Below are 27,067 nucleotides of genomic sequence, written 5' to 3'. Positions count from 1 at the left end.
TAGACAGAAATGAAATACAGATTTCATTACAATCGTTGGGGGCGGATATCTTTCATTTCAGTCGTGGGAATGAGTTTAATTTGATTCTCTCTATTGGGCTTCACGTGGGTACAATCTGTAGGATTTTTGGAGTGTAATTCAGTTTTTTTATTTCCCAATCCTCTACACCATATTCCAGTCCAGTTAGTGGCGGGAACGTGCATTAATTTGGAGTACCAACCACCATGTATCCAAAACCCGCCCTATTTATATGCACGTTAGCCAATCATTCAAGCGGAAGGCGGAAACTGGTGTGCTTGACATTTGATTATCCTACCAGCATCAGACTAGAACACCAGCTGTCTTGTGGGAAAGTCGGTCTGTGAGGTTGGTGGGTGGGAATAGGAGTAGATGGACATATTCCCAGACCAATGGATGGCTGGCATTTCAGAGTAGTTCGTTGACTGACATCTGGCGAGTCCAGGACAGTGCTTTGCCCCTCCCCAGAAACACACTATCCTAATGTCCCAGACCTACTGGTCAATGGGACAGTCGGCCCCGGAATAACAACTGCGAGATCAGGCGGTGAATGTGAGGAGTTGGCCTCCGGACTGGAGAAATTGTGGCTGCGTCCGGCTTGTGCTCAGGACGCAGCTTTATTAATGTAATGAACCACCGAGGTGACAGAATATTTCACCGACCTAATTATCTGTTCCCTGAATTTTGACTGAGTCACCGCGTAAATAAACGTGTTGGTGCAGCAGCTGAAATCACTCAGCAAAACCCCGACGTACATAAAGATCCATTCAGAATCATTGAAACTGAATCCTTTCCCTGAGACCTGATAATATATGAAATTTACAACCAGTGTCATCCACAGGAGGATGAAGCTGCCGGAGAGGGTGAAGAGTAAAATCACAGACCTCCTCCTGCTCTCCATCTCCGGGTCACTGCGGTTCCCCCCCTTGCCCTGTCCCTTCAGCCCCTTTCGGACCCGACTGGCCACTAAAATGTGTCTGTCAGAGCGTTGAGCAGCAGGATCCCAGCGAAAGGGAGGAACGGAGTTAAAACCGTATCGAACCAGTCATACCCTCCCCACCCGGGGTCAGTGAAATAACTGTCCATCACTTTACAGAACCACGGTACATTGTCGATGATCACCCTGGGTTGCCGTGTGAAGTATCGGGGAACATTTTTCAGACAGAATAGTGCGCCGATTGTTGTTAGAACCACAGCTGCAGTTTTCCCGGTGCAATATTTTGTTTTCAGCTTCTGGCAGCAAATGGCGACAAACCGGTCAAAGGTGAAAGCGACGGTGAACCAGACAGAACAGTTTGTGGCTGTGCATCTCAGTACATCGATAACACTGCACACAGGGGTGATGTCCAGAAAACTCCACCTGAAGTAATAGGATTTGATTCGCCACAAAATGACCGCGGTGACAATGGTCAGTAGATCAGCCGCTGCCATGGCAACCAGGTAGCGAGTGGTGCAGGTAGAGAGGCCGCACTTTCCCGAGACAGGATCACAATCGCCACTACATTCACTGCGTGTGGGAAAGGGGGAGAAGAGGAGGGAGAGGGGGAGGGAGACAGGGAGAGGGGAGGTGGGAGGGCGAGGGAGCAGAGAGAGTGAGGGAGAGAGAGATAACAGACAGAGGCCATTACTGAACGCATTCCTCAAGGGATCGGGTTTCAGCTGAAGACCAGGAGTTGTGGAGTCAGTGCACGGCTGCTAACCTAACATGGGACACTGGTCACACTGTCTCTGACCTGCCTTCTTCAGTGTGGAGATAAGACAATTGTGGACAATCGTCGGCGATAAAAGCGATCTGCATGAACAACATAGGTCGGTGCTGATCACGATTCCTGTCCCTGACCTGGCCGGTTTCACTGATTTAATCGTGACTGACCTGGCCCCTGGAAACTCGTAAATGATGGGGCCGATAAGGCATGCAGAGGAGAGGAACACACACAAAACACTGGAGGGACTCAGCAGGTCAGGCAACATTCTGTACATGGAATTGAACAAACTTTGGTATTGGGCCGAGACTTTTCTCCAGGACGAAGAGTTGTCCTGGAGAAAATTTACGACGCGTCTCAGAGGGAAAGCAGGAACAACTGAGCAACCTGAGGCTGAGCGGCTCCGTTAATGGATTAATTCCACAGCGCAGTTCAATTCGATAACTCTCGTCAGCAGATCCGTTGACACTGGTTCAGATGATCAGACCCAATTATTGACCGACAGGCAGTGGGATCGGACTGTGACAGACTCCACAGGGAGACATGAAACACAGGACCAGGGGTTCTCTCTGATCGATAACTCAGAAACAGTGAACTTTACAATGTAAACCCATTCCAGTCACACCTTGCGGGAGAGCTGCCTGTCCCCACACTGGGACAACTCCGGACAAGGTGTCATTGAAGGCAAGAACAACGTTCGAGTCGATCACGTGAGTTTGATGAGAGACAGGAGTTTAGCTCCGCTTGTCATTAAATATGAAAATTCAGAGTGTTGAACTGACAGGATCAATATCTCTGACGGATATTTCTACAATGATCATCAAGTTAGAAGCTCGTCAAATGATCATAAACAGATTCACATGGTTAACACACAGAAATACCAAACAAGAATTGCTCTGCTCACTTACCAGGAACTCCAATGACGGCGATGAACACGTACAGTATTTTCTCCACACTTCTGTACCTATTGAACAATGCAGGCATTTTCTCTGTCCAGTGATCTGTCCCCACTGTGCTACAGGCGATCTCTTGGAATGAAATGTAAAGGCAGCCCAAGCCTACGGTTTTTAATACCATTTAGCGACTCCAGAGGGACACATTTTAACAGATTTAAAAATAGCTGTTTTAAAATTATTTACAAACCAATTACGTCAGGCAGATGCAATCCCCGTGGTGACAGATTGCGATTAAATAATGAACGAGTGCAATGTGTGGACTGTTTATGTGAATTAGTTTGTCCCAACAAAGGTGACTGAACCTTCAGTGGTTTCTTATCAATTCAATATTCTCCCACTCTAAGTATGTACTTCAATGGAGCCATTTGAGAAACATAATACTGAAGTAAATTATGTCATTGTAGCCTGTAAAATTGTATTGCATCACCTACTGTTATCATTCTCCTCGAGAGTATGAACTCTTGGATTAGTTTGTGTTTGGGGGACTCTAACCAAGTTGTCAAAAGTCTTGAAAATCTTTTCTGTTCTATAAAAGAAAAAATATCTTGTTAGTTAAGCAATTTTTAGGACTGCTCTCAAATTATTCCAGTCTTAACAAAATTGTTAATTTCAAATTCCCAAACGTAACGGTACACCAATGAGTAATATTCTCCTGAAATGTAGGCAGCTATATCCGAATACAGATGCACGGATTTCCATCTGCTCAACCAGGATTTCACATTGCCAGAGTGGAATTCGGGTGACCTTAATATCAATTACATGGAAAACAAATAAGGAAACACAACGAAACACGCACACGCACACACACACACACACACACACACACACACACACACACACACACACACACTCTCTCTCTCTCTCTCACACACACACACACACACAGAAGACAGTACAAAAATCAATGTTTGTATCATTCTTTCATTCCTTCATTTCATTATATTTATTATCAGAATATGTATGCAGTACACAATCCTGTGATTCTTCTTCACCATATAGCCTCGAAACCAAGAAAAAAACATCAACAACTCCTCTTCCGCACGAAATGCAGAAAAACAAATAAAAACGCAACAGAAACATTGTCCCCAATCCCACAGCTGTTTCGTTCCACAGAATAATTGCAAAACTTAAAATAAACAGTGCACTTTCACACATTACAAAGAAACGTGGGGGTGGGGGTGGATACAGCTGCGTGGGACACTGACACAAAAATGCATTTTCAACACAAAAGTGAATTCAGGTCATAATAACATATTTACTTTGATCATCTTATTTTTTGTCCTTCGAAGCCAAAGTCACACGCCTCCTTCCACGTCCTTAGTTAGCATACAGCAAAGCAATCTGGGATAATGTAGGGTCTATTGAGCACATTACAAGATTAAATACATTAAAAAATCTCCAAGTTTTGAATGTATATCAACGGTACTCCCACACGTGAGTGTCACGTAAATTCATTCATAATAACTGCATCTTCTGTTTCCCAATGTGTTGCATTGAATGTAGCCATGTTTAGGGTGGTTCGAGACTCTCCCGCATTATGAACCATATATATATATATATATATATATATATATATATATATACACTACTATTTCTACTTCTACTGGAAGCTCATTCCACACAGTTACCACTCTCTGAGTAAAGAAATACCCCCTAGTGTTACCCTTAAACTTTTGTCCCCTAACTCTCAAATCATGTTCTCTTGTTTTAATCTCCCCTACTCTAAGTGGAAAAAGCCTATCCTCGTCAACTCTATCTATCCCCCTCATAATTTTAAATACCTCTATCAAGTCCCGACTCAAACCTTTATGCTCCAAAGAATAAAGACGTAATTTGTTCAACCTTTCCGTGTAAATTAGGTGCCGAAACCCAGGTAACATTCTAGTAAATATTCTCTGTTCTCTGCCTATTTTGTTGATATCTTTCCTATAATTCAGTGAGCAGAACTGTACACAATACTCCAAATTCGGCCTTACTAATGCATTGCACAATTTTAACATTACTCAATGCTCTGATTTATAAAGGCTAGCATACCAAAAGATTTCTTCACCACCCTATCCACTTGAGACTCCACCTTCAGCGAACTCTGCCATTATTCCTTGGTTCTACTGCATTCCTCAATGTCCTGCCATTTATCATTTATGTCCTATTTGGATTATTCCTACCAGAATGTAGGACCTCACACTTATCAGCATTAAACTCCATCTGCCATCGTTCAGCCCACTCTTCTAACTTTCTGTAAACTTTGAAACAAGCTTTCCACAACGCCATCTACCTTAGTATCATCTGCAAGAAATTTTATGGGGCGGATTCCTACTTTAGTTTCAACAAGGGGTCCAGCTGCACCATCCAACAATGTGGTGAACGCACATGTATCTTGGAGACCCCCTGGGTAACTCTGGATTCAAGTCGTGGCTTATCATCAGCACCATGGGCATTATATTATAGGTAACACAGTTGACCTTCTTGGGGCAATAGGCCATCGTTACATGCTGACAAGTCCCAACCCACCTGGGTTGTGGGCAATCAATGCCAAAATAAACTTCGTGTCCAGTATTGCATCATTACTTTGTGGATCCAGTATTCATAACAGGGGGAACATAGATATTCCAACCACGTCGTTGACTACCCAGCCATTAGGTGGCGTTGTGGAGTTTGTACTGATCGGCCGCACCCACCCCCGTCTCCCTTCATTCTGCCACTGCAAACTTTGTTCTGTGATAGGGTCGTTTTAGAACCCTGTTTCCCCTTATCCTCCTCAGTACCTTTCTCCCTCACTCCCTTTCCCTCATTCGCATCATCCTTCTGAGAGCCCATGCTTCAGCATGTGTGGGGTTTGAATGGAGCAATCATTTCACACACCCTTCTGGTCTCCTCGGTACTGTGCGATACCAAGTTCCTCGGCCAGTTCCTACTCTGTCACGGAGTCAAATTCTGCGTATCCAAAATAGGACCCAAAATACTCGAGAAAACCGGCCACAACCTCGTAACAAATAAAGAAGGTTCCTCCCTTTCCACTGTCTGCAGTTATGCAAAACCTCCACTGTCACCTCTATTAGTCCAGCAGCTTCTAATGGTGCCTTCTGAAAATCACCCCGTGTCCCCTGGGAGGGTGCCTGTTCCTCAGGCAGGGCTAAATGGAAAGCTGAAGTTAGACAGTGAAGGGTTAGCTTCCCCTCCTCCGTTTCATATAGACCGTGAGTTATCCTATCTGCTGAATGCACCGGGAAAATTTCCGAGAATCATCTCTCATTCACAGCTCAAGCACTCAATTGGGCCACGTCAAAGGGGACAGAATAACGTGTCACAAACGCCCTACACCCCCGACTCTGGTGTGTCCTGCAGTCCCTCCATTACTACAGGCGCCACTGGGGCACTGGGTGTTGAAGCTTCCACCCACTCTCGGAAAAACCTGCTGGGAGGCGGGCCACTTCCCCAATAATCCTGGCTCTGACACTGTTAGTCCCGGAGTGCAGGGACAAAGGATGGCAGACGTGGCTGTTCCTCATGGAGATCGACTGTAGTGGGTTCCCGGCACGGCCAGCATGGAGGTTGCTGTCTGTGCTGGGCCTTGATGAAAAGAGCAAGAAGCAAGCAGCTGGCAGGATGGGGGAGGGAGCAGAAAGAGCCCCTTACTGGGTATGGAGCTGGAGAGAGGGGATGAGCTCGAAGTCAGGAACAGTTGGGCAGTGACTTGACCCTCACTCCTGATCCACCAACTGGAAAGAGTAGTGGTTAACGGTTGAAACACTCTATGAAATTTGGACACGACCTGACCATATCTGACCCCGGACAAAGGCTACGATTACCTCATCAGGTGACTGGTGACCGGTGTGTGATACAAGCGTCTCTTCATACGTTAAATCACCCCAATCTGCATCACCATCATCGTCCGTCCTCGCACATATCACTCCTCTCCGAGCTGAGAGTTCACTTTGCAGATTTTCCATCTGTTTTAAACACTTGTGATCAGCGCAGCCTTTCTTCTCAGCTGCCAATTTCTTCATGACATTCGTAACAGCCGTAAATCCCGACCCTGACTTTTCCTTTCTCTAATTCTGTATCCGCCTGTTTATCCTCCTCTTCTGTTTTCTCATTTTCTCTTGTTAACGCTTTCACACTGAGCCTGAAACTGACTCATGTGGATCAAATTCACCTGATCCTGCTCCGTCACAATTTCTAACTCTTCCCTACACTTACACAATTTCTCTGCCAATTTCAGTTTTTTCTCTCTTCACTTCAATTAGATCATCCAACAAACATCACATTACAACATTTTTAATCCCTGGTAATTTCTTTAACTTATTTTCACGAACTATTTTCCACAATTCTTCCTCCACAGTCCCGGAACCTTGGCTGTCAAACTTTTCTAACCACACCTCATAATTTGACCATTTCCTTAATAATTAACGATGAAAGTAATCTCTGAAATCCTCTGAATCCCTGGTTTCTTCCTCCTGTCCTTTCCCTTTCACAGTTTAATATCCTAATCTACTGTGTGGGTCAACTCGACACCAGGGTCCCAGACCACTTTTCCTTCTTTTCGAGTGCACCCAGGGCGCGAAAATATGTTCACCGTTCATCAACTGAGATCAGTTTGGAACCTCATCAGGAAACTCGTAATTGTTACAGCTCTCTCTTTAATTTTCCTGCACAAACAACAAAGTAACAATGAAAACCCCAGGCTAACAACTGAAACATGAATTCCACTGCTGCCTCTGTATTAATAAACACCCTGACCACTTCTCAAATTCACAACACTGAAACAGGGGATCCCACTGTATCCAAATGATCGATCATTTCTTCTCCTATCCCTTCCATGGGGGTTCTTCCTTGTGATAGTTAGTCTCCGGAGTTATCACACCTTTGCATTTGAAACTCTTTACTTGTTTTGAAACAAGCATGATTTGAAACATTTGACACAACTCTTATCAGTTCAGAGGACGCATCTCATTCTTGTTGGCTGAGGTCCATCAGGCTGATGACTAACAGATTTCCATTGGATGTAGTCCAAGGGCTACACAACATCATGTCAAAGGTAATTTATTTTGTTCTCCTCCACAATGGATCCAAACAGACAAACTGTGTCGCTCGGACTCTCAGCAGAAATATCGAGATTCCTTCTGCAGAACTGCCACTGTACGTAATACACACCTTATCTCAGAGTGACTTCAGGTTCAGAGATAACGAGATTACTTCTGCAAACCCGACAGTGTACATAATGCACAGATTATGTGAGAGTGATTTCAGGCTTACAATGGGAATACCAGTAACTTCTTGTGTTCAGTTGATCTGATCAGGTTATCCCACAGCAATCAGTGCACAAAATGGGGGTGACAGAACAGCTTCACAAAATGGCAGCCTCTATTCCTTCGACCTCATGGCAAAAACACAGGTAATTGAACACTCTACTTCCACTGTCATTGCCCCATTCCCGTTCGATGTTTTCTTGCGTATGTTAATTCATTCAGACAGTGGTGTATTTTGGTGCAGAGCAGTCAGGATGGGATGCTCCTCCAGTCAGATGTGGGAACTCTGGACATCCGACAGTTTTCCGATGACTATTTACAGGAAGTGCACCCATTCACAGCGCCGGACTGACTGGTTCAGGGAGTTGGATGTACTCAGGATCATTCGGGAGCCTGAAGATACTATCAATGAAACATCTGAAGAGGTGGCCACACCCAGAGTACAAGCTTCGGACAGGAGAAGCGTGACCACCAGCAGAGGTAAGGGTCATTAGGAAGACAGTGCAGGGCTGTCCTGTGGGCATTCTCCACAGCAGAACACCTTGTTGGATACTGCTCAGTGGGTGGGGAGTTGATCCATTGGGGCATGGAAGCAACAGAAAGGCCGGCAGCACTGTCCACTCTGAAGCTTAACAGGGAAGTGTAAATTTAGCCCTTGTGGCAGTTATAAGAGATGATATTCTGGGGAGAGAAAGGAGATTCTGTAGGTGTGGACAGGATTTAAATTAGAACTGATTTCTGCGTCACAGATCCAAACCATTAAATTCCAGTCCCATTAAACGTGAACATTCGCTGAGGAATAACTCCCACGCCCAGTGACCAGAGTGCGGAACTGGGTTTGATAAACAGCAGCAGTAATTGCCGAGTTCGGCACCAACAGTCACTTTTGAACTTGATTCAGCAACTGTGATGGTGAAATATCCAGCCTGTAGCCTGTCGCCTGTTTAAACAGTTTCCCCAGTGTGAACTCGGTAGTGCGTCACAAGGTGGGATGACTGAGAGAATCTCTTCCCACATTGGGAGCAGGAAAATGGCCTCTCTCCAGTGTGGACTCGTCGGTGTGTCTGTAAGTCGGATGACTGACTGAATCTCTTTCCACAATCAGAACAGGCGTACGGTCTCTCCCCAGTGTGAATACGCTGATGTATCATCAGTCGAGATGACTGAATAAATCCCCTTCCACAGTCTGAGCAGGTGAACGGTCTCTCCCCAGTGTGGACTCGTTGATGCACCTTCAGTTGATATGACCGAATAAACCCTTTCCCACAGTCTGAGCAGATGAACAGCCTCTCCCCAGTGTGAATTCGCTGATGTGTCTTCAGTTCAACTGACCGAGTAAATGCCTTCCCACAGTCTGAGCAGGTGAACGGCCTCTCTCCAGTGTGGACTCGCTGGTGCACCTGCAGGTCAGATAAATGAATAAATCTCTTCCCACATTCAGAGCAGGAAAATGGCCTCTCCCCAGTGTGAATCCGCTGATGTACCATCACTTGAGATGACCGAGTAAATGCCTTCCCACAGTCTGAACAGGTGAACGGCCTCTCTCCAGTATGAACTCGCTGGTGAGCCTGTAGCCTGGATGAGTCAGTGAATTTCTTCCCACAGTCTGAGCAGGTGAACGGCCTCTCCCCAGTGTGAATTCTCTGATGCACCTTCAGTACAGATGAATGAGTGAATCCTTTCCCACAGTCTGAGCAGGTGAATGGCCTCTCTGCGGTGTGAATTCGCTGATGTTCCTTCAGTACAGAAGACTGAGTGAATCCTTTCCCACAGACTGAGCAGGTGAACGGTCTCTCCCCAGTGTGAGTTCGCTGATGTACCTTCAGTTGAGATGACCGAATAAACCCTTTCCCACAGTCTGAACAGGTGAATGGCCTCTCTCCAGTGTGAGTTCGCTGATGTATCTTCAGTTCAGATGACCAAGTGAATCCCTTCCCACAGTCTGAGCAGGCGAATGGCTTCTCCCCAGTGTGAAGTGACTGGTGTCTCCGCAGTTGCGATGACTGAGTGAATCCCTTCCCACAGTCTGAGCAGGTGAATGGCTTCTCACCAGTGTGAACTCGCTGGTGTGTCAGTAGGCAGGATGACCGAGTGAATCCCTTCCCACAATCAGCGCAGGTGAAAGACATCTTATCGCTGTTGTGCATGCAGGTGAGATGAGTGAGTGAAGAGTGAATCCCTTCCCACAGTTCTTTCAATTCATAAGTCAAATATCAGATGTAGTAAACCCCTTGCACAATCAAAGTAGTTGAAGAACTGATCTCCAGTGAACAAATGCTGGTGTGTTCTCAGTTCCCCGGTTCCAGTGGATTTCAGTGAGTTACAACAGAAAACTTAATTTCAGACACAAAGCACTTTTCCAGCTGTGATGACAAAATTCTTCATCTCCAAAGATCAACAGTGATACATTGTTAAATATCTAGTAACTCCTTAAATATCTGGGCAGAGACAGCAAACTGACATGTTGTTCTGTTTAAAATTCCCGTACACAATTTTTGTCATTTCTAACCTGTAAAAAAGATTTACAAAAGACATCAATGAATGAAAGTCATCATTCAGAGAAGTGTATGGTCATCCACTTTGTTAGAGGCAATGAGAGTGCAGACTGTTTTCTCAATAGAGAGGAAATAATGTTGAAGAGTAGGAGAATATAAAAGCAAGGATGTATTGTTGAGTATTTATAAAATGTGGCCTCACTTGGACTGTTGAGAGCAGATTCAGGTCCCTTAAGTAGAACAGATGTACTTACATTGCAGAGCGTTCAAAGGAAATTTACAAAAATATTTCAGGACTTATAAGGTTTGTCAGATGAAGAACATTTGATGGCTCAGGGCCTCTACTCACTGGAGTTCAGAATAATGAAGGGGCCCTCATTGAAATCTATCGAACATTGAAAAATCTCGATAGAGTGGATATGGAGAGTATGTTGACAAGAGTGGGGGAGTCGAAACCCAGAGGACGCAGCATCAAAATCGAGCTTTGTTCTTTCAGAATGGAGGTGAGGAGGAATTTCTTTAACCGGAGCGTGGTGACTCTGGGGGATTTGCTGCTATGAGTTGCTCTGGAGTCCAAGTAATTGGGTCTATTTTCGGGAAGAGGGTGATGGATTCTTGATTAGTCAGGGCAGGAAGGGATATGGGGAGAAGGCAGGAGAGTGCGGCTGAGATGGAATTGGATTAGCTTCAATATAATTATGGAGAAAGACAGGACTGGACCTAGAGTTGAGATTTTTGATTGGAGAAAGGCTAACTTTGAGGGGATGCAAAGGGATTTAGAGAGAGTGGATTGAGTCAAGTTGTTTTATGGGAAGGATGTAATAGAGAAATGGAGGTCATTTAAGGGTGAAATTATGAGGGTACAGAATCTTTATGTTCCTGTTAGGGTGAAAGGAAAGGTTAAAGGTTTGAGAGCACCATGGTTTTCAAAGGATATTAGAAATTTGGTTCAGAAAAAGAGGGATGTCTACAATAGATATAGGCAGCATGGAGTAAAGGAATTGCTCGATGAATATAAAGAGTGTAAAAGGAATCTTAAGAGATTAGAAAAGCTAAAAGAAGATACGAGGTTGGTTTGGCAAATAGGGTGAAAGTAAATCCGAAATGTTTCTACAGTTATATTAAAAGCAAGAGGATAGTGAGGGATAAAATTGGTCCCTTAGAGAATCAGAGTGGTCAGCTATGTGTGGAACCGAAGGAGATGGGAGAGATTTTGAATGATTTCTTCTCTTCGGTATTCACTAAGGAGAAGGATATTGAATTGTCTAAGGTGTGGGAAACAAGTAAGGAAGTTATGGAACCAATGACAATTAAAGAGGTGGAGGTACTGGCGCTTTTAAGAAATTTAAAAGTGGATAAATCTCTGGGACCTGACAGGATATTCCCCAGGACCTTGAGGGAAGTTTGTGTAGAAATAGCAGGAGCTCTGACGGAGATCTTTAATATGTCATTGGAAACGGGGATTGTGCCGGAGGATTGGCGTATTGCTCATGTGGTTCCATTGTTTAAAAAGGGTTCTAGAAGGAAGCCTAGCAATTATAGACCTGTCAGTTTGACATCAGTGGTGGGTAAATTAATGGAAAGTATTCTTAGAGATAGTATTTATAATTATCTGGATAGACGGGATTTGATTAGAAGTAGCCAGCATGGATTTGTGCGTGGAAGGTCATGTTTGACAAACCTTATTGAATTTTTTGAAGAAGTAACGAGGAATGTTGACGAGGGTAAAGCAGTGGATGTAGTCTACGTGGCTGTAGTCTACATGGACTTCAGCAAAGCCTTTGACAAAGTTCCACATGGAAGATTAGTTAAGAAGGTTCAGTCGTTAGGAATTAATGCTGGAGTAATAAAATGGATTCAACAGTGGCTAGATGGGAGATGCCAGAGAGTAGTGGTGGATAATTGTTTATCGGGATGGAGGCCGGTGACTAGCGGGGTACCTCAGGGATCTGTTTTGGGCCCAATGTTGTTTGTAATATACATAAATGATCTGGATGATGGGGTGGTAAATTGGATTAGTAAGTATGCCGATGATGCTAAGGTAGGAGGTGTTGTGGATAATGAGGTGGGTTTTCAAAGCTTGCAGGGAGATTTATGCCAGTTAGAAGAATGGGCTGAACGTTGGCAGATGGAGTTTAATGCTGAGAAGTGTGAGGTTCTACATTTTGGCAGGAATAATCCAAATAGAACATACAGAGTAAATGGTAGGGCATTGAGGAATGCAGAGGAACAGAGAGATCTAGGAATATCTGTGCATAGTTCCCTGAAAGTGGAGTCTCATGTAGATAGGGTGGTGAAGAGGGCTTTTGGAACGCTGGCCTTTATAAATCAAAGCATTGAGTACAGAAGTTGGGATGTAATGCTAAAGTTGTACAAGGCATTGGTAAGGCCAAATTTGGAATATTGTGTGCAGTTCTGGTCATCGAATTATAGGAAAGATATCAATAAATTAGAGAGAGTGCAGAGGCGATTTACTAGGATGTTACCAGGGTTTCAACAATTAAGTTACAGAGATAGGTTGAACAAGTTAGGTCTCTATTCATTGGAGCGTAGAAGGTTGAGGGGGGATTTGATCGAGGTATTTAAAATTTTGAGAGGGATAGATAGAGTTGACGTGAACAGGCTGTTTCCATTGAGAGTAGGGGAGATTCAAACTAGAGGACATGATTTGAGAGTTAGGGGGCAGAAGTTTAAGGAAAATACGAGGGGGTATTTCTTTACTCAAAGAGTGATAGCTGTGTGGAATGAGCTTCCTGTAGAAGTAGTAGAGGCCAGTTCAGTTGTGTCATTTAAGGTAAAATTGGATAGGCATATGGATAGGAAAGGAGTGGAGGGTTATGGGCTGAGTGCGGGTAGGTGGGACTAGGTGAGATTAAGGGTTCGGCACGGACTAGGAGGGCCAAGATGGCCTGTTTCCATGCTGTGATTGTTATATGGTTATATGTTATATGGTTATATTGTTATATGGTTATATGGTTATATGAGCAGACTCGATGGGCCAAACAACCTCATTCGGCTCCTGTATCTGATTAATTTTCACAGCCGATATATTGTGAGATAATTTTAATCTCCTTTCTGAACTCTGACATCACACTGTTACAGCGAGGATCAACCCAAGTTGGGGGAAAAACTCACCTTCTAACTGCTCATGACGCCGGCAACTGGTCTGTCCATCTAATTCCCCAACAGATTTCCTGCCTGTGTGAGAATGGGAATTTCAATCTGTGACTTAGCTCAGTCTGATTCCTTCCATTAGTATTATTCTCTGTCCCATATTATTCCGAGCTGCGCAGTAACTGAAATGTTCCCACACAGACAGCCTTTGCTGCTGCACAGCTGGTGTTTTGTTGATGCCGTGCTGTTTTCAGGCTGTTTAAACATTTAACTTTCAGACAAATGGTCGGTCCATACGTTCTGAGAAAAATAAATTAGAGAAAACATAGGTATTATTTCAAGTTCTGATCGTGTACGGCAGCACTACAAAGAGCATGTGATGTTACATAGCAAACCCTGGAGAGTTTCAAATTACTCTGCCCCTCCGCACAGGTGATTGACGGTGGAGAGCCCGTCAGCGGCAATGCCAATGAACATGATGGGGAGGGCAGTCCTTGTTCTCATTGGAGTGTGGCATATTTGTGATGAGAACGCTACAGGTCACTTGTTAACCAGGCCAAAGGTAATTGGTATTATTATGTACCCAAAGCGAATGGTACTAAACAAGTTCTCACAGGTAGAAAGGTCCAGATCAAGATGGAACAAAGGTGATTTCCACAAGGACTAAAGCTGATGTAAGGATTTTGTTTCCTTCTTTTCATACAGTAAAAATTGACATTTTCATTGACTGGAAGGTCAGCTCCTCAGTGCTCGGTGGTGCCCGAGTGATCCATCTACTCCCCTTCCCTCCCCCTGCGATTCCAAATACGGCCTATGGACTAACGGGGAAAACGCTGGCCCTGTCATCAATGGCTGCCTCATTACCCAGAAACCTACACGAAGAAGAGACCCATCTATCCGCCACGGCTCCAGCGTCTCCGCTCCTCAGCAGCAAATTCCCCGGAGCCCCCGTAGAGAGAGGGGTAAGGACTTGGACTAACCCGGGGTGGGGAAGAAAGGTGTGGCCGGTCGCGGTTCGGACGCCGGTACCGATGATAATCCGCCCGGATCCCCGCTCCTACCTGCAGCGAGTCTCCGAGCTTTTTGTCCACCGTGCGCACGCGCGAAACGCCCGCGACCCTTACGCATGCGCATGTGATCGCCTGGTCGCTGACGGCGATTTCTGGAACTAACAGGAGAAAGTCTGCAAATGCTGGAAATTCAAGGCGACTCACACAAAACGCTGCAGGAACTCAGCACCTCAGGCAGCATCTATAGAAAATTATGAACAGACGGCGTTTTTTGGCAGAAAGCCTTCTGCAGGGCAGAGAAGCACGGGGGAAGATGCCAGAATAAAAATGTGGTGGGGGAGGGGAAGAGGCGAGCTGGAATTTGATGCCGGGTGGGTGGGGAAGGTCAAGAAAGGGTGGGCTGGAGAATAAAGAATCTGATAGGAGGGGAGAGTGGACCAGAGAGAGGGCAGGAGGAGGGTCCCGGGAGGAATGTAGGAAGGTGAGAAGTACAAGGTCAGAGTGGGGCATAGAGGAGGGTGACGGTAATTTATTCACAGGAGGGGAAATCGATGTTCATGCCGTCAGGTTGGAGGGTACCCAGACGGAATATAATGTGTTGCTCCACCACCCTGGGGTGGGGGGATGGGAGCTCATCTTGGCACAAGAGGAGTCCATGGATCGACACGGCGGAACAGGACTGGGAATGAAGAATTAAAATGCGTGCTGACTGGTAAGTCAGACTTGTGGAGGATGGTGCGAAGTTGCTCCTAATTGATGACTGCACCCTCAGGGTGGCGGAGCAACAACTTTTATTCTGCCGTGGTACCTTCAAACGAGATGAGTCTTGTCCGTTTGAATCCAGAGCCCAAGAAAAGCTCTCTTTCGTGTCTCAGTCGTCTATGACCCCCTGAAGAACTGTTTCTGAGTGACAGCTAAGATCCACCTGCAATTCCTCGGCCCACTTTCCCAACTGGTCTCGATCCCACTGGAACCTTAGACAACCCTCACTTTCTCCACACACCGGTTTTGGTGACATCCACAACCTCACTAATTGTTTGAACTGCATTGTCCAAATAATTAACACACATCATTGTCCAGTTGTAAGCGGATGAATTTACTTTCTCTTTCATCTCCCGGGGGAACGAGACTGGCTGGATCCGGGGGGGGGGGGTGGGGTGCAGGGAAACACGGGCTTTCAATCGCCGACACCTACCGTCAGTGTGTCCATCACCAGGGGCACACATCATGTTCTCTGGCGGCAACAAACCAGCCCGAAGACCCCGGTCTCCGGTTGGCAGCAGCTCATTTGAGGGACCCGACATTTGGGCTCCGCCTCATTCGGGGGGAGACGTTTTGTGGGTGTGTGACCCTCTGAGTGAAGAGGTATCCCCTCATGTGCCCCATAAACTCCCCACCTTTCACCCTTAACCCCCTGTCAAGTATCTCTCTGCTGAGACTCACAGAACACAATCCCAACACTGAGTGTTTCTTCATCAAGCAGCTTTATTCTTTATTACCTGCAGGGGGTAAGTTCACCTCCATTCTCACCAGGGATGGGAGGGGACCTCAAACACAGCGTTTACAAAATATTCCTTCCGTACATAAGAACGAGACGAGGTTACTGTTCCCACCTACATATATCGCATATACTAGCTCAGCACTCCGGGGTTTGTACAGCTCCATTTTGTCTCATCAAATACTTACAATAAAATCTAAAGTTCAGTACATATTTCCCCATTCCCTCCTCTTTGTTGTCCCATGACAACAGACATCCAATATCATCAGAACTTACGAAGTGAATGATGTCTTTAAAGTGAAAATACTTCAGATCTCAGGGCTTTCTTTTCCCCGTCCATTCCCCATGAGGAGCCAGAACCCTGATATCTCCTCCTTTTCAGACTCCCGACTGAGCAGGAGAATCATAATCAGATTGTTTGTATTATTATTGCTCCAATGGTTATTCCATCATGCAAACCAGTATCCCACCATCCTCCCAGAATCCCAAATGGCCACCAGCTTCCTAAGGGGTTATGATTGATAAACTCTACAACGTGAACAAGTATCCCAACATCCTCCCAGAGTCCCAAATGGCCTCCGGCTTCCTGAGGGGTTTAATTGTGGAACTGTACAATGTAAACCAGTATCCCACCATCCTCCCAGAGTCCCAAATGGCCACCGGCTTCCTGAGGGGTTATCATTGCGGAAATGTACAATGTAAACCAGTATCCCAGCATCCTTCCAGAGGCCCAAATGGCCACCGGCTTCCTGAGGGGTTATCATTGTGGAACTGCTCTCCCACTTCTCTCATTCTATCTGCTGCCTCTCAAATATAATCCATCAGGTGAGTTACATTTTCAGTTTTGTCTGGTGTGTTGGTGCAACATTCTTGCCCAATTAAAGCACTTGGACCCCACTTTTTATCTAATAAAACGTCTAGGGCGGCTGGACAACGATGCTGCAGAGGCAGTGACGGGAGACAAAGAAATGGCAGACAGACTGAATAAATGTGTTGTGTCTGTCTTCACAGAGGAAGACACCAGCATAATGGTGGGACTTCCGGGTGTCAGGAGCCAGAAGTGTGCAAAGTTACCAGAACCAGAGTGAAGGTTCTTGAGGAACTGGAAGGCCAAGTTAGATAAGTCACGTGACCCAGATGGTGTACACCCCGGCTTTCTGAAAGAGGTGGCTAAAAAGATTGTGGCCCCATTAGTAATGAACATTCAGGAATCACAATGTTCCGGAATGGTTCCTCAAGAATGTAATATTGCCAATGTCACACCACTCTTCAAGAAGGGAGAGAGGCAGAAGCAAGGAAACTATCGGCCAGTTAGTCTGTCTTCAGTGATTGGGAAGATGCTGGAGTCGATTATTAATGATGAGGTCTGAGAGTACCGTGTCACAAGATAAAATAGACCACAGTCAGCATGGTTTCCTGAAGGGAAAATCTTGCCTGACAAACCTGTTGAAATTATTTTAATAAATAACAAGCAGGACAAAGTAGAATCGATTGATGGTGTTTACCTGGATTTTCAGACGGCTTCTGAGCGGATGCCACACATGAGGCTGCTTTAACAACCCATGAGCCCATGGTATTACCGGAAAGATTCCAGCATGGAAAAAGCCGTGGCTGACTGAGAGGAAGCAAAGAGTGGGTATAAACGGAGCCTCTTGGCGAGTGGGTTCCACAGTCGTCTGTGTTGGGACTGATACTCTTCATGTTAAATGTCGGTGATGTGCATGATGAAATTGATGACCTTGCTGCAAAGTTTCAGATGATATGAAGATGGTTGAGGATCAGGTTGTTTTGAGGAAATAGAGAGACTATGGAAGGTCTTCAACAGATGAGAATGGGCAAGGAAGTGGGAGATGGAATACAGTGTCAGCAGAGGGTATCAGCATGCACTTTGGTCGAAGAAATGACAGGGCTGACTATTTTCCAATTTGCAGATTGAGTCTGTGGTGAAGAAGGCAAATGTAATGTCAGCATTCATTTGAAGAGGAATAGAATATAAACACAGGGATGTAATGTTGACATTTTTGTAAGCACTGGTGAGGCCTCAGTGGGAGTACTGTGAGCAGTTGTGGACTCCTTATCTGAGAAAAAGATGTGCTGAAACTGGAGAGTATCCAAAAGAGGTTCACGTAAATGATTCCAAAATTAAATATGTTGTCATATGAAGAGTATTTGATGGCTCTGGGCCTGTAGTGAGTGGAATTCAAAAGAATGAGAGGAGACCTAATTGAAATATATCAAATAGTGAAAGGATTAATAGAGTGAATATGGACAGGATGTTTCCTCTTTTGGGACAGTCTAAGACCAAAGGACACAGCCTCAGAATAGAGGGGTGTCTTTAGAATGGAGATGAGGAGGAACTTATTTAGCCAGAGAGTAATGAATCCATGTACTCTATGGATAATGTATCTTTGGCACCTGTGGAGGCCAAATCTTCATGTACATTTAAGGCAGAGGTTGATAGTTTCTTGATTGGTCAGGGCATGATGGGCGACCAGGATAAGGCAGGAGATTGGGGCCAAGAGGGAAATTGGATCCGCTAAAATGAAATGGTGGAGCAGACTCGATGGGCCGAATGGCCTAATTCTGCTCCTATATCGTATGGTCTTAAAGCAACCTCTCATTTAACGTCAGCAAGAGCCAGGAGGTGATTATTTGACTTCAGGAGGAGGAAACAGGAGAACCGTGAGCCAATCCTCATCAGAGATCAAAGGCAGAGAGGGTCAGCAACCTTAAATTCCTCAATGTTATCACTTTCCAGGATCTGCCCTGAGCCCAGCATGGAAGTGCAATTACAAAGAAATCACAGCAACATCTCCATTTCCTTAGAAGCTTGCAAAGATTCAGCATGACATCTAACACCTTGACAAACTTCTACAGATGTGTGTGGAGAATATGTTCAGTGCTTACATCGTTGCCTGGTATGGAAACACCAAAGCCAGTGAAAGGAAAATCCTACAGAAAGTAGTGGATACGGCCCAGTACATCACAAGAAAAACGCTCCCCCCACTGCGCACATTTCTCTGGTGAGCTGTCATCGGAAAACTACATCTATCATCAAGGAACCCACCATGTGGCACATGATCTCTTCTCACTGATGCCATCAGGAAGAAAGTGCAGGAGTCTCAGGACCCACACCACCAGATTCAGGAACTGTTATCACCCTTCAAACATCAAGTTCTTCAAACAGAGAAAATAACAGATAATCTTACTCAAATTCAATTGCTCCATCACTGTACTGTTCCTATAACCCATGGACACATTCACGAATTCTTCATCTCCTGTTCATGGTAATTATTTATTACTTTTTTTTCTTTTGTATTTGCACAGTTTGTAGTCTTTTGCACATTGTATTTTGTCTACAATATTGGGTTTGGGCTTTCATTGATTCAATCATGATTCTTTGATTTACTGAGTTTGTCCGAAAAAAAACAATCTCAGGATTGAACATCGTGACATGTGTAAACTTCGATAATAAACTTACTTTGTAAATATTGAATTCTACGTTTAAATTACTCTCTCAAACACACATGTGCTTTGTAATTTCTAAAGGTTCAGCATCGACTGGCTAAATGATTTGGCTCAGATCAGAATGGTCGTCCCATCACAATGACCCCTCTTTTGAGATACCCAGCTACAGGAAAGATTCCTGAATTAAACTGGGATCACTGTTTCCAGCGTGCACGTACACACACAGACACACAGCTGTGATGAAGTGCTTTGAGGGGGTTGGTCCTGACGGGAAACACATCCTCTCTGTCCATGGACCTGGACCCACTGCAATTTGCCGATCAGCACAATCTGTCTACAGCAGGTGCAATCTCACTGACTCTCCACTCAGCCTTAGATCACCTGGACAACTGCAATACACAAGTCAGGCTGCTGATTACAGCTCAGCGTTCAACACAATCAGACCCTCAATTGTAATCAACAAACTCCAAAACCTGGGCCTCTGCACCTCTTTCTGCAACTGTATCCTCACCAGGAGACCCCAGTCTGTGTGGATCAGAAATAACATCTCCTCCTTGCTGACAATCAACACCGGCACATCTCAACGATGCGTGCTCAGCCCACTGCTCTACTCTCTCTGCACCACGTCTGTGTGTCTAGGCTCATCTATAAACTTGCTGATGACACAACTATTGTTGTTGGAATTTCAGACGGTGACGAGGAGGAGTACAGGAGTGAGATAGATCAGCAAGTTGAGTGGTGTCGCAGCAACAACCTTGCACTCAGCATCATGAAGACAAAGGAATTGATTGTGGATCCAGGAAGGGGAAGTCGAGGGAACACACACCAGTCCTCATCGTGGGATCTGAAGTGAACAGGGTGAGCAGTTTCCATTTCCTGCCTGTCAACATCTCTGAGGAACTATCCTGGGCCCAACATATTGATGCAGTTACAATGAAGGCACAACATCGGCTATATTTCATTCGGAGATTGAGGGGAATCTGTCTGTCACTAAATACACTTGCAAATTTCTACAGATGTACTGTGGAGAGCATTCTAACTGGTTGCATCAATGCCTGGTGTGGAGAGGCCACTGCACAGGATCGGAAAACGCTGCAGAAAGTTGTAAACACAGCCAGCTCCTTCATGGGCACTGGACTCCACAGCATCCAGGACACATTCAAAAGATGAGGCCACAAAAAGGTGACATCCATCATTATGGACCCCCATCACCCAGGAACGCCTTCGGCTCATTGCTACAGGACCCTGAAGAGACACTCACTGTTTCAGGAACAGCTTCTTCCCTCCACCGTCAGATTTCTAAATGGACAATGAACTCTAGAATACTTCCTCAGTATTTTCCCTCACGTTTGCCACTACATTTCAAATTTAATTTTATAAATACTTGTTGTAATTTAGTTTTTATTACTATGTATTGCATGTACTGCAGACACAAAGGAACAAATTTCACCACATATGCAGATGATATTAAACCTGATTCTGATACACAAACACACACAGCTGGGCTCAGACATACAACACTCCCACATTCCTCCCTTTATGACACACTGCTTGCTCCGTGGCCCCCGGTATGAAGCTCAAACTGTTGCAACACCTGCCCTTTAAATTCATGGCTGAGGCTGTGTCGTGTCTGTTCACTGTTTGAGTTCGATATTAAATGAAGAGCATTGAATGGGAAGGAAGGTTTGATTGGAAGAATAAAGATCTCCTCTGAAGGTATATGGGGTCCTGGTGAGAGCGTACAAGGAACACTGTGCACAGGTCTGGTCTCCCTCCCGGAGTCAGCCTGTGGGATGAAGGGAATGAAGAGATTTCCCAGATTGATTTAGGAGGTGAGGTAGTGTCCTTGGAGAGATTATACTGACCGGGCCTGTCTCAAAATTAGAGAAATAAAAGGCCGTCTGACTGAGACAGACACAGTCTCACAGGGAATTGACAGTGTTGAGGGAGAAATGATGTTTCCTTTGGCTGTGGTGAGGAATGGGGGTCACAGAATCCGAGTTCACCTCAGCAGGACTGAGATGAGGAGGAATTTCCTCATCCAGAGGGCAGCGAATCTTTGGAATTTTCTCCACAAGGTTTCTAAATATGAAGGACAAATTTTAGGGCTCTGCGATGCCGGGAACGTTGCGCGGAAGTGGCGCTGAGGTCAAAGATCAGGCATGTTCTGTGTGAAACGCGGAAAAGACGGAAAGTCTGTTTATTTGTTTCTAAAGTCCGAGTTTACCTTTGCGCCTGGTTCTCCCAGCTGGAGCTGTCAGTCAAGGTTTGATATCAGAAACAAAGCAAGTTCCCAAAGGCTCAAAGTTCAAAGTAAAATTTATTATCAGAGTACATATAAGTCGCCACATACAACTCCTACAAACATACAGAGAAAAGCTACAGAATGGTAACTATATCTGGATCACTGAAAGATCAACTAGAGTGCAGAAGACAACAAACTTCGCCAAAGCAAATATACAACGAGAACATGAAATAACCACAGCGGCTGCCGATAGATGTCCGGTGCTCTCAGCTCTCCCTGTTCAATCTGTCAGGACAAGAAACAGTGAGGCACAAAGGTAAACTTGTGTTTCAGAAAATAAGAAATAGAGAGGGTGTGGCCATTCGGCCCCTTGCACCTCTTCTGCCCTTCACTCAGAACATGCTTGACTTATGACCTCAGCACCACTTTCCTGCAACTTCCCATCACCGCTGAGCCCCAGGATATGTCCATTCTATTTCTAATCCTTGTGGAGATAATTGCAATGATTCACTGCACTCTGGGTGAGGAAATTTCTCCTCATCTCAGTCCTGCTGAGTTGTCCTTGGATGTTGAGTCTGTGACCGCTGGTTCCACACCTTATGGGAAACATCATTCCAGCCCTTCCGCTGTAAATATCCTGTGAGATTCTATTTCTCTAATTCTGAGACAGGAATGTGTTCTGTCTCAGTCAAACCACCTCTGATTTCACTCAATTTGAGACAGTCCCAGTACGATGATTTGTTGTGGGAGCATCTCTATGGACAGCAAGTGAGTGTAGTTATCCTGTGTTGTTCCACAGACCGAAGGCTGAGGGGTAGTAACTGTTCCTGACCGTGGTGGGGCGAGTCCTGAGGCTCTTGTACCTTCTACCTGATCACAGCAGTGAGAAAAGAGCCTGCCTATGTGGTGAGCCTGATCACAGCCGCCTGTATCACCGTCCCCTCTGGCCTGTCCTATCCGGGACCAAAGGGATTGTGGAGAGTAAATGTGCTACTCTGTCGAGTATCACTGTGATCCGTACCCTCTGGCCTGATCTATCCGGGACCAAAGGGATTGTGGAGAGTAAATGTGCTACTCTGTCGAGTATCAGTGTGATCCGTCCCCTCTGGCCTGATCTATCCGGGACCAAAGGGATTGTGGAGAGTAAATGTGCTACTCTGTCGAGTATCACTGTGATCTGTCCCCTCTGGCCTGTCCTATACGGGACCAAAGGGATTGTGGAGAGTAAATGTGCTACTCTGTCGAGTATCACTGTGATCCGTCCCCTCTGGCCTGCCCTATACGGGACCAAAGGGATTGTGGAGAGTAAATGTGCTACTCTGTCGAGTATCACTGTGATCCGTACCCTCTGGCCTGATCTATCCGGGACCAAAGGGATTGTGGAGAGTAAACGTGCTACTCTGTCGAGTATCAGTGTGATCCGTCCCCTCTGGCCTGATCTATCCGGGACCAAAGGGATTGTGGAGAGTAAATGTGCTACTCTGTCGAGTATCACTGTGATCCGGCCCCTCTGGCCTGCCCTATCCGGGACCAAAGGGATTGTGGAGAGTAAATGTGTTACTCTGTCGAGTATCACTGTGATCCGTCCCCTCTGGCCTGTCCTATCCAGGACCAATGGGATTGAGGAGAGTAAATTTTTTACTCTGTCGAGTATTACTGTGATCCTGGCTCTCTTCCTGCCTCTTATTATTCTTGTCTGTGATTGCAGTGCGACAATCTCTGGCTCAATGTCCCTTCTTTCTACAAACTCCTTTTCTGTCCTTAGCCAAGTGTCCTCTTCATCTGCACCGTCCGCACGATCCTGCCACCCGTTCTGGGTTCTTCGTCGGGACCCGAACTCCATCTCCTCACTACCGGTTCTCTGTGCACACTCTCGCTTTTCCCCAGTCCCTTTAAAGAGTCCATATTCATCAGAATTTATGTCACTCTGGGGCCAGGTCTGACACAACGAATTGAGATTAGTTAACTTAAAGGAGTGGGCAGGCTTGGGTCTGAGACAGTTTAGAAAAGTCTGCACTGCCAGCTGGACATACTGATCTGTCCAGGGGTTTGCCGGCAGTGGACTCCCACGTAACGAGCGATAAAGTATGCAAGGGATTCTCCTTTTTTTCTGTAGTTATCGGGTAAATTCACCAAAATCCGCGTGCAGTCGGACTGTCATTCAAATGGGTTCCCTTACCTCAGTGACCCAACGTGCCATGGCTTGTATTACATCAGCCCCTCTGGTGGCTCCCGGTCACCTTCGGGCATCTGCCTGGGAAAGGGGAACCCACTCCCTGTCCCTGTCCGAGAGGTTCCATATATAACCCTGAGGAGTGGCACAAGTTCCCGGGCAGGGTCTGGAAAGGGGAACCCACTCCCTATCCCTGTCTGAGAGGTTCCATATATAACCCTGAGGAGTGACACAAGTCCCCGGGCAGGGTCTGGAAAGCGGAACCCACTCCCGGTCCATGCCTGAAAGGTTCCATATATAACCCTGAGGATTGGCACAAGTCCCCGGGCAGGGTCTGGAAAGGGGAACGACTCCCTGTCCCTGTCCGAAAGGTTCCATATATAACCCTGAGGAGTGGCACAAGTCCCCGGGCAGGGTCTGGAAAGGGGAACCCACTCCCTGTATGAGAGGTTCCATATATAACCCTGAGGAGTGGCACAAGTCCCCGGGACAGGGTCTGGAAAGGGGAACCCACTCCCTGTCCCTGTCCGAGAGGTTCCATATATAACCCTGAGGAGTGGCACAAGTCCCCGGTCAGGGTCTGGAAAGGGGAACCCACTCCCTGTCCCTGTCCGAGAGGTTCCATATATAACCCTGAGGAGTGGCACAAGTCCCCGGGCAGGGTCTGGAAAGGGGAACCCACTCCCTGTCCCCGTCCGAGAGTTTCCATATACAACCCTGAGGAGTGGCACAAGTCCCCGGGCAGGGTCTGGAAAGGGGAACCCACTCCCTTTTTCAATAAATTCAAGTAAAGCCCCTGGTCCGGACGGTTATACTGCTGAATTTTTTAAATCCTTTTCTTCTATACTCGCTCCTTGGCTTTCTATAATTTTTAAAGATGCGTTAACCATAGGTAAATAACCACAATCTTTTTCTGATGCCTCCATTTCTCCAATTCTTAAAAAAGATAAAGACCCCACTGAATGTGCATCCTATCGGCCAATAGCTTTGCTGAATACGGATTCTAAGATTTTTACCAAAATTCTTGCCACTAGATTAGAAAATGCATTACCTCAAATTATCTCTGAAGATCAGACTGGATTTATTACAAACTGTTCTTCATCTTTTAACATTAGTAAATTAATTAATATAATTTATAATTCTTCATCTAAAATAACAGAATGTGATTTCCTTAGATGCTGAAAAAGTGTTTGATAGAGTTGAATGGCTATATTTATTTTATACTTTGCAGAATTTTAATTTTAGCTTGAAATTTATATCATGGATTAAATTAATGTATTGTAAACCTTTGGCTTCGGTTCTTACAAATAATCAAAGATCTCCTTTTTTTCAGTTGTCCTGTTGTACGAGGCAAGGCTGCCCTTTAAGTCCTCTATTATTTGACATTGCTTTGGAACCTTTAGCTGTTGCCATTCGTGAATCACCTAATATTTTTGGTATTACATGTGGGTCAGGGACTTATAAGTTATCATTATATGCTGATGATTTGTTACTATACATATCTGATCCCGAGAGATCTATTCCTGCTATTTCATCCTTGCTTGCTCAGTTTAGTAGCTTTTCTGGCTACAAACTGAATTTTAATAAGAGTGAATTATTTCCATTAAATATGCAAGTTCCAATTTATAAACACTTACCGTTTAAAGTTGTCACAGATCAGTTTACTTATTTGGGTATCAAAATTACCAAGAAACATAAGGGTTTATTTAAAGTTAATTTTTTACCTTTAATTGAACAAATCAAGCAACTCGTTACCAGGTGGTCCCCATTATCTGTCATTGGTTGGTCGAATTAATACTAACAAGATGATAGTGTTACCCATATTTTTATATTTATTACAAGCATTAACAATTTTTATTCCTAATTTTTTTTATATTATTGACTCCAAAATACCCTCGTATGTGTGGCAGAATAAAAATCCTAGATTAAGTAAAAAATATTTACAGAAGCCTAAGAAGGAAGGTGGTTTTGCTTTGCCAAACCCAAGATTTTACTACTGGGCAGTTAACATCTGATAGTTAATATTTTGGACACAAGAATCGGTCATAGTACAAACGGTAAATTTGGAGTGTAAATCTGTACAAGACTTCTCATTGTTTTCTATTATAGGATCTTCGCTTCCTTTTGCTTTATCTAAACCAAATAAACAAATAGTTAATCCTATAGTTAAACATACATTAAGAATATGGTTTCAGTTTCGTAAAATCTTTGGCTTGTATAATCAAGCCCTATTATATCTAACTTCTTTTTCCAGCCCTCTTTTACGGATCAAGCCTTTGTGTTATGCAAAACAGAAGGTATAGCATGTTTTCGTGATCTATTTTTAGATAACAGTTTTATGTCCTTTGAACAGCTATCCAGCCTAAAACTCTTCTTTTTTAGATACTTGCAAGTTAGAAATTTCTTGAATGTTAGTATTTTCTGAAATTATGTCCAATGGACATTACAGAAAAAATTCTACCTCTGAATCCTTGCCAGAAGGGTTTAGTAGCCATCATTTATCATATGATCATGAAAATACAGCCAGGAGTATCAGAAATAATTAAGAAGGAATGGGAAAAAGAACTTCACTGTCTTATACCCACAGAGCAGTGGGAGAAAATTTTACAATTAATCAATTCTTCTTTTATTTGTGCTAAACATGACTAATACAATTTCAGGTTGTTCATAGGGCTCACATGTCCAAGGGTAAACTCGCTCGATTTTATTCTTATGTTAATCCAACCAGTGATAGATGTCATTCTGAAGTCACTTCATTGACCCACATGTTCTGGTCTTGCCCCTATTTGCAAAATTACCGGAAAGATATTTTTGGTATTATTTCAACAGTTCTGAATAGGAAATTGCAACCGCATCCTATTACTGCAATTTTCCATTTAACAATGGTGGATAATAGTCGTTTATCCCCCCTCAGCCTGGCGGATGATTGCATTTGTTACATTAATGACTAGAAGATCTATCCTATTGAATTGGAAAGAAATTAGTCCTCCAACTATATTTCAGTGGTTTTCTCAAACTATTTCTTGTTCGAGTTTAGAAAAAATTACAAGTGTTGTCTTTGACCCTTCAGTTAAATATGAAGAAACTTGGAGACCAGTTATTCAACATTTTCATATAAGCTAAACTGACTTTTCCTAA

General features: G+C 44.7%; 1 protein-coding gene across 6 annotated transcripts; it reads right to left on the bottom strand.

Annotated features, from left to right (window-relative positions):
* Positions 1–158: 158 nt before the first annotated feature.
* LOC132385835 (zinc finger protein 234-like) lies at positions 159–21,757 on the bottom strand. 6 transcript variants are annotated; one of them, XR_009509308.1, is made up of 3 exons: positions 13,557–14,330; positions 3,937–4,035; positions 159–3,203 (listed from the first exon to the last, which is right to left on the bottom strand). XR_009509308.1 is itself a non-coding variant. In XM_059958065.1 (3 exons), the coding sequence occupies exon 3, from the start codon at positions 10,071–10,073 to the stop codon at positions 8,871–8,873; it is 1,203 nt and encodes a 400-aa protein (XP_059814048.1). In that variant the 5' UTR covers positions 10,074–10,435; positions 13,557–13,835; positions 21,739–21,757; the 3' UTR covers positions 8,261–8,870. The 6 variants fall into 6 exon arrangements, 3 of the variants coding, with proteins under 3 accessions (XP_059814048.1, XP_059814046.1, XP_059814047.1); XR_009509307.1 differs by lacking the exon at positions 159–3,203 and adding an exon at positions 6,487–10,435 and having other exon boundaries at positions 3,606–4,035; positions 13,557–14,319; XM_059958065.1 differs by lacking the exons at positions 159–3,203; positions 3,937–4,035 and adding exons at positions 8,261–10,435; positions 21,739–21,757 and having other exon boundaries at positions 13,557–13,835.
* Positions 21,758–27,067: the final 5,310 nt, after the last annotated feature.

The sequence above is a fragment of the Hypanus sabinus genome (assembly GCF_030144855.1).
Source record: "Hypanus sabinus isolate sHypSab1 chromosome X2 unlocalized genomic scaffold, sHypSab1.hap1 SUPER_X2_unloc_26, whole genome shotgun sequence".
Classification (NCBI taxonomy): Eukaryota; Metazoa; Chordata; class Chondrichthyes; order Myliobatiformes; family Dasyatidae; genus Hypanus; species Hypanus sabinus.
This window is presented reverse-complemented; position numbering and strand designations above follow the sequence as displayed.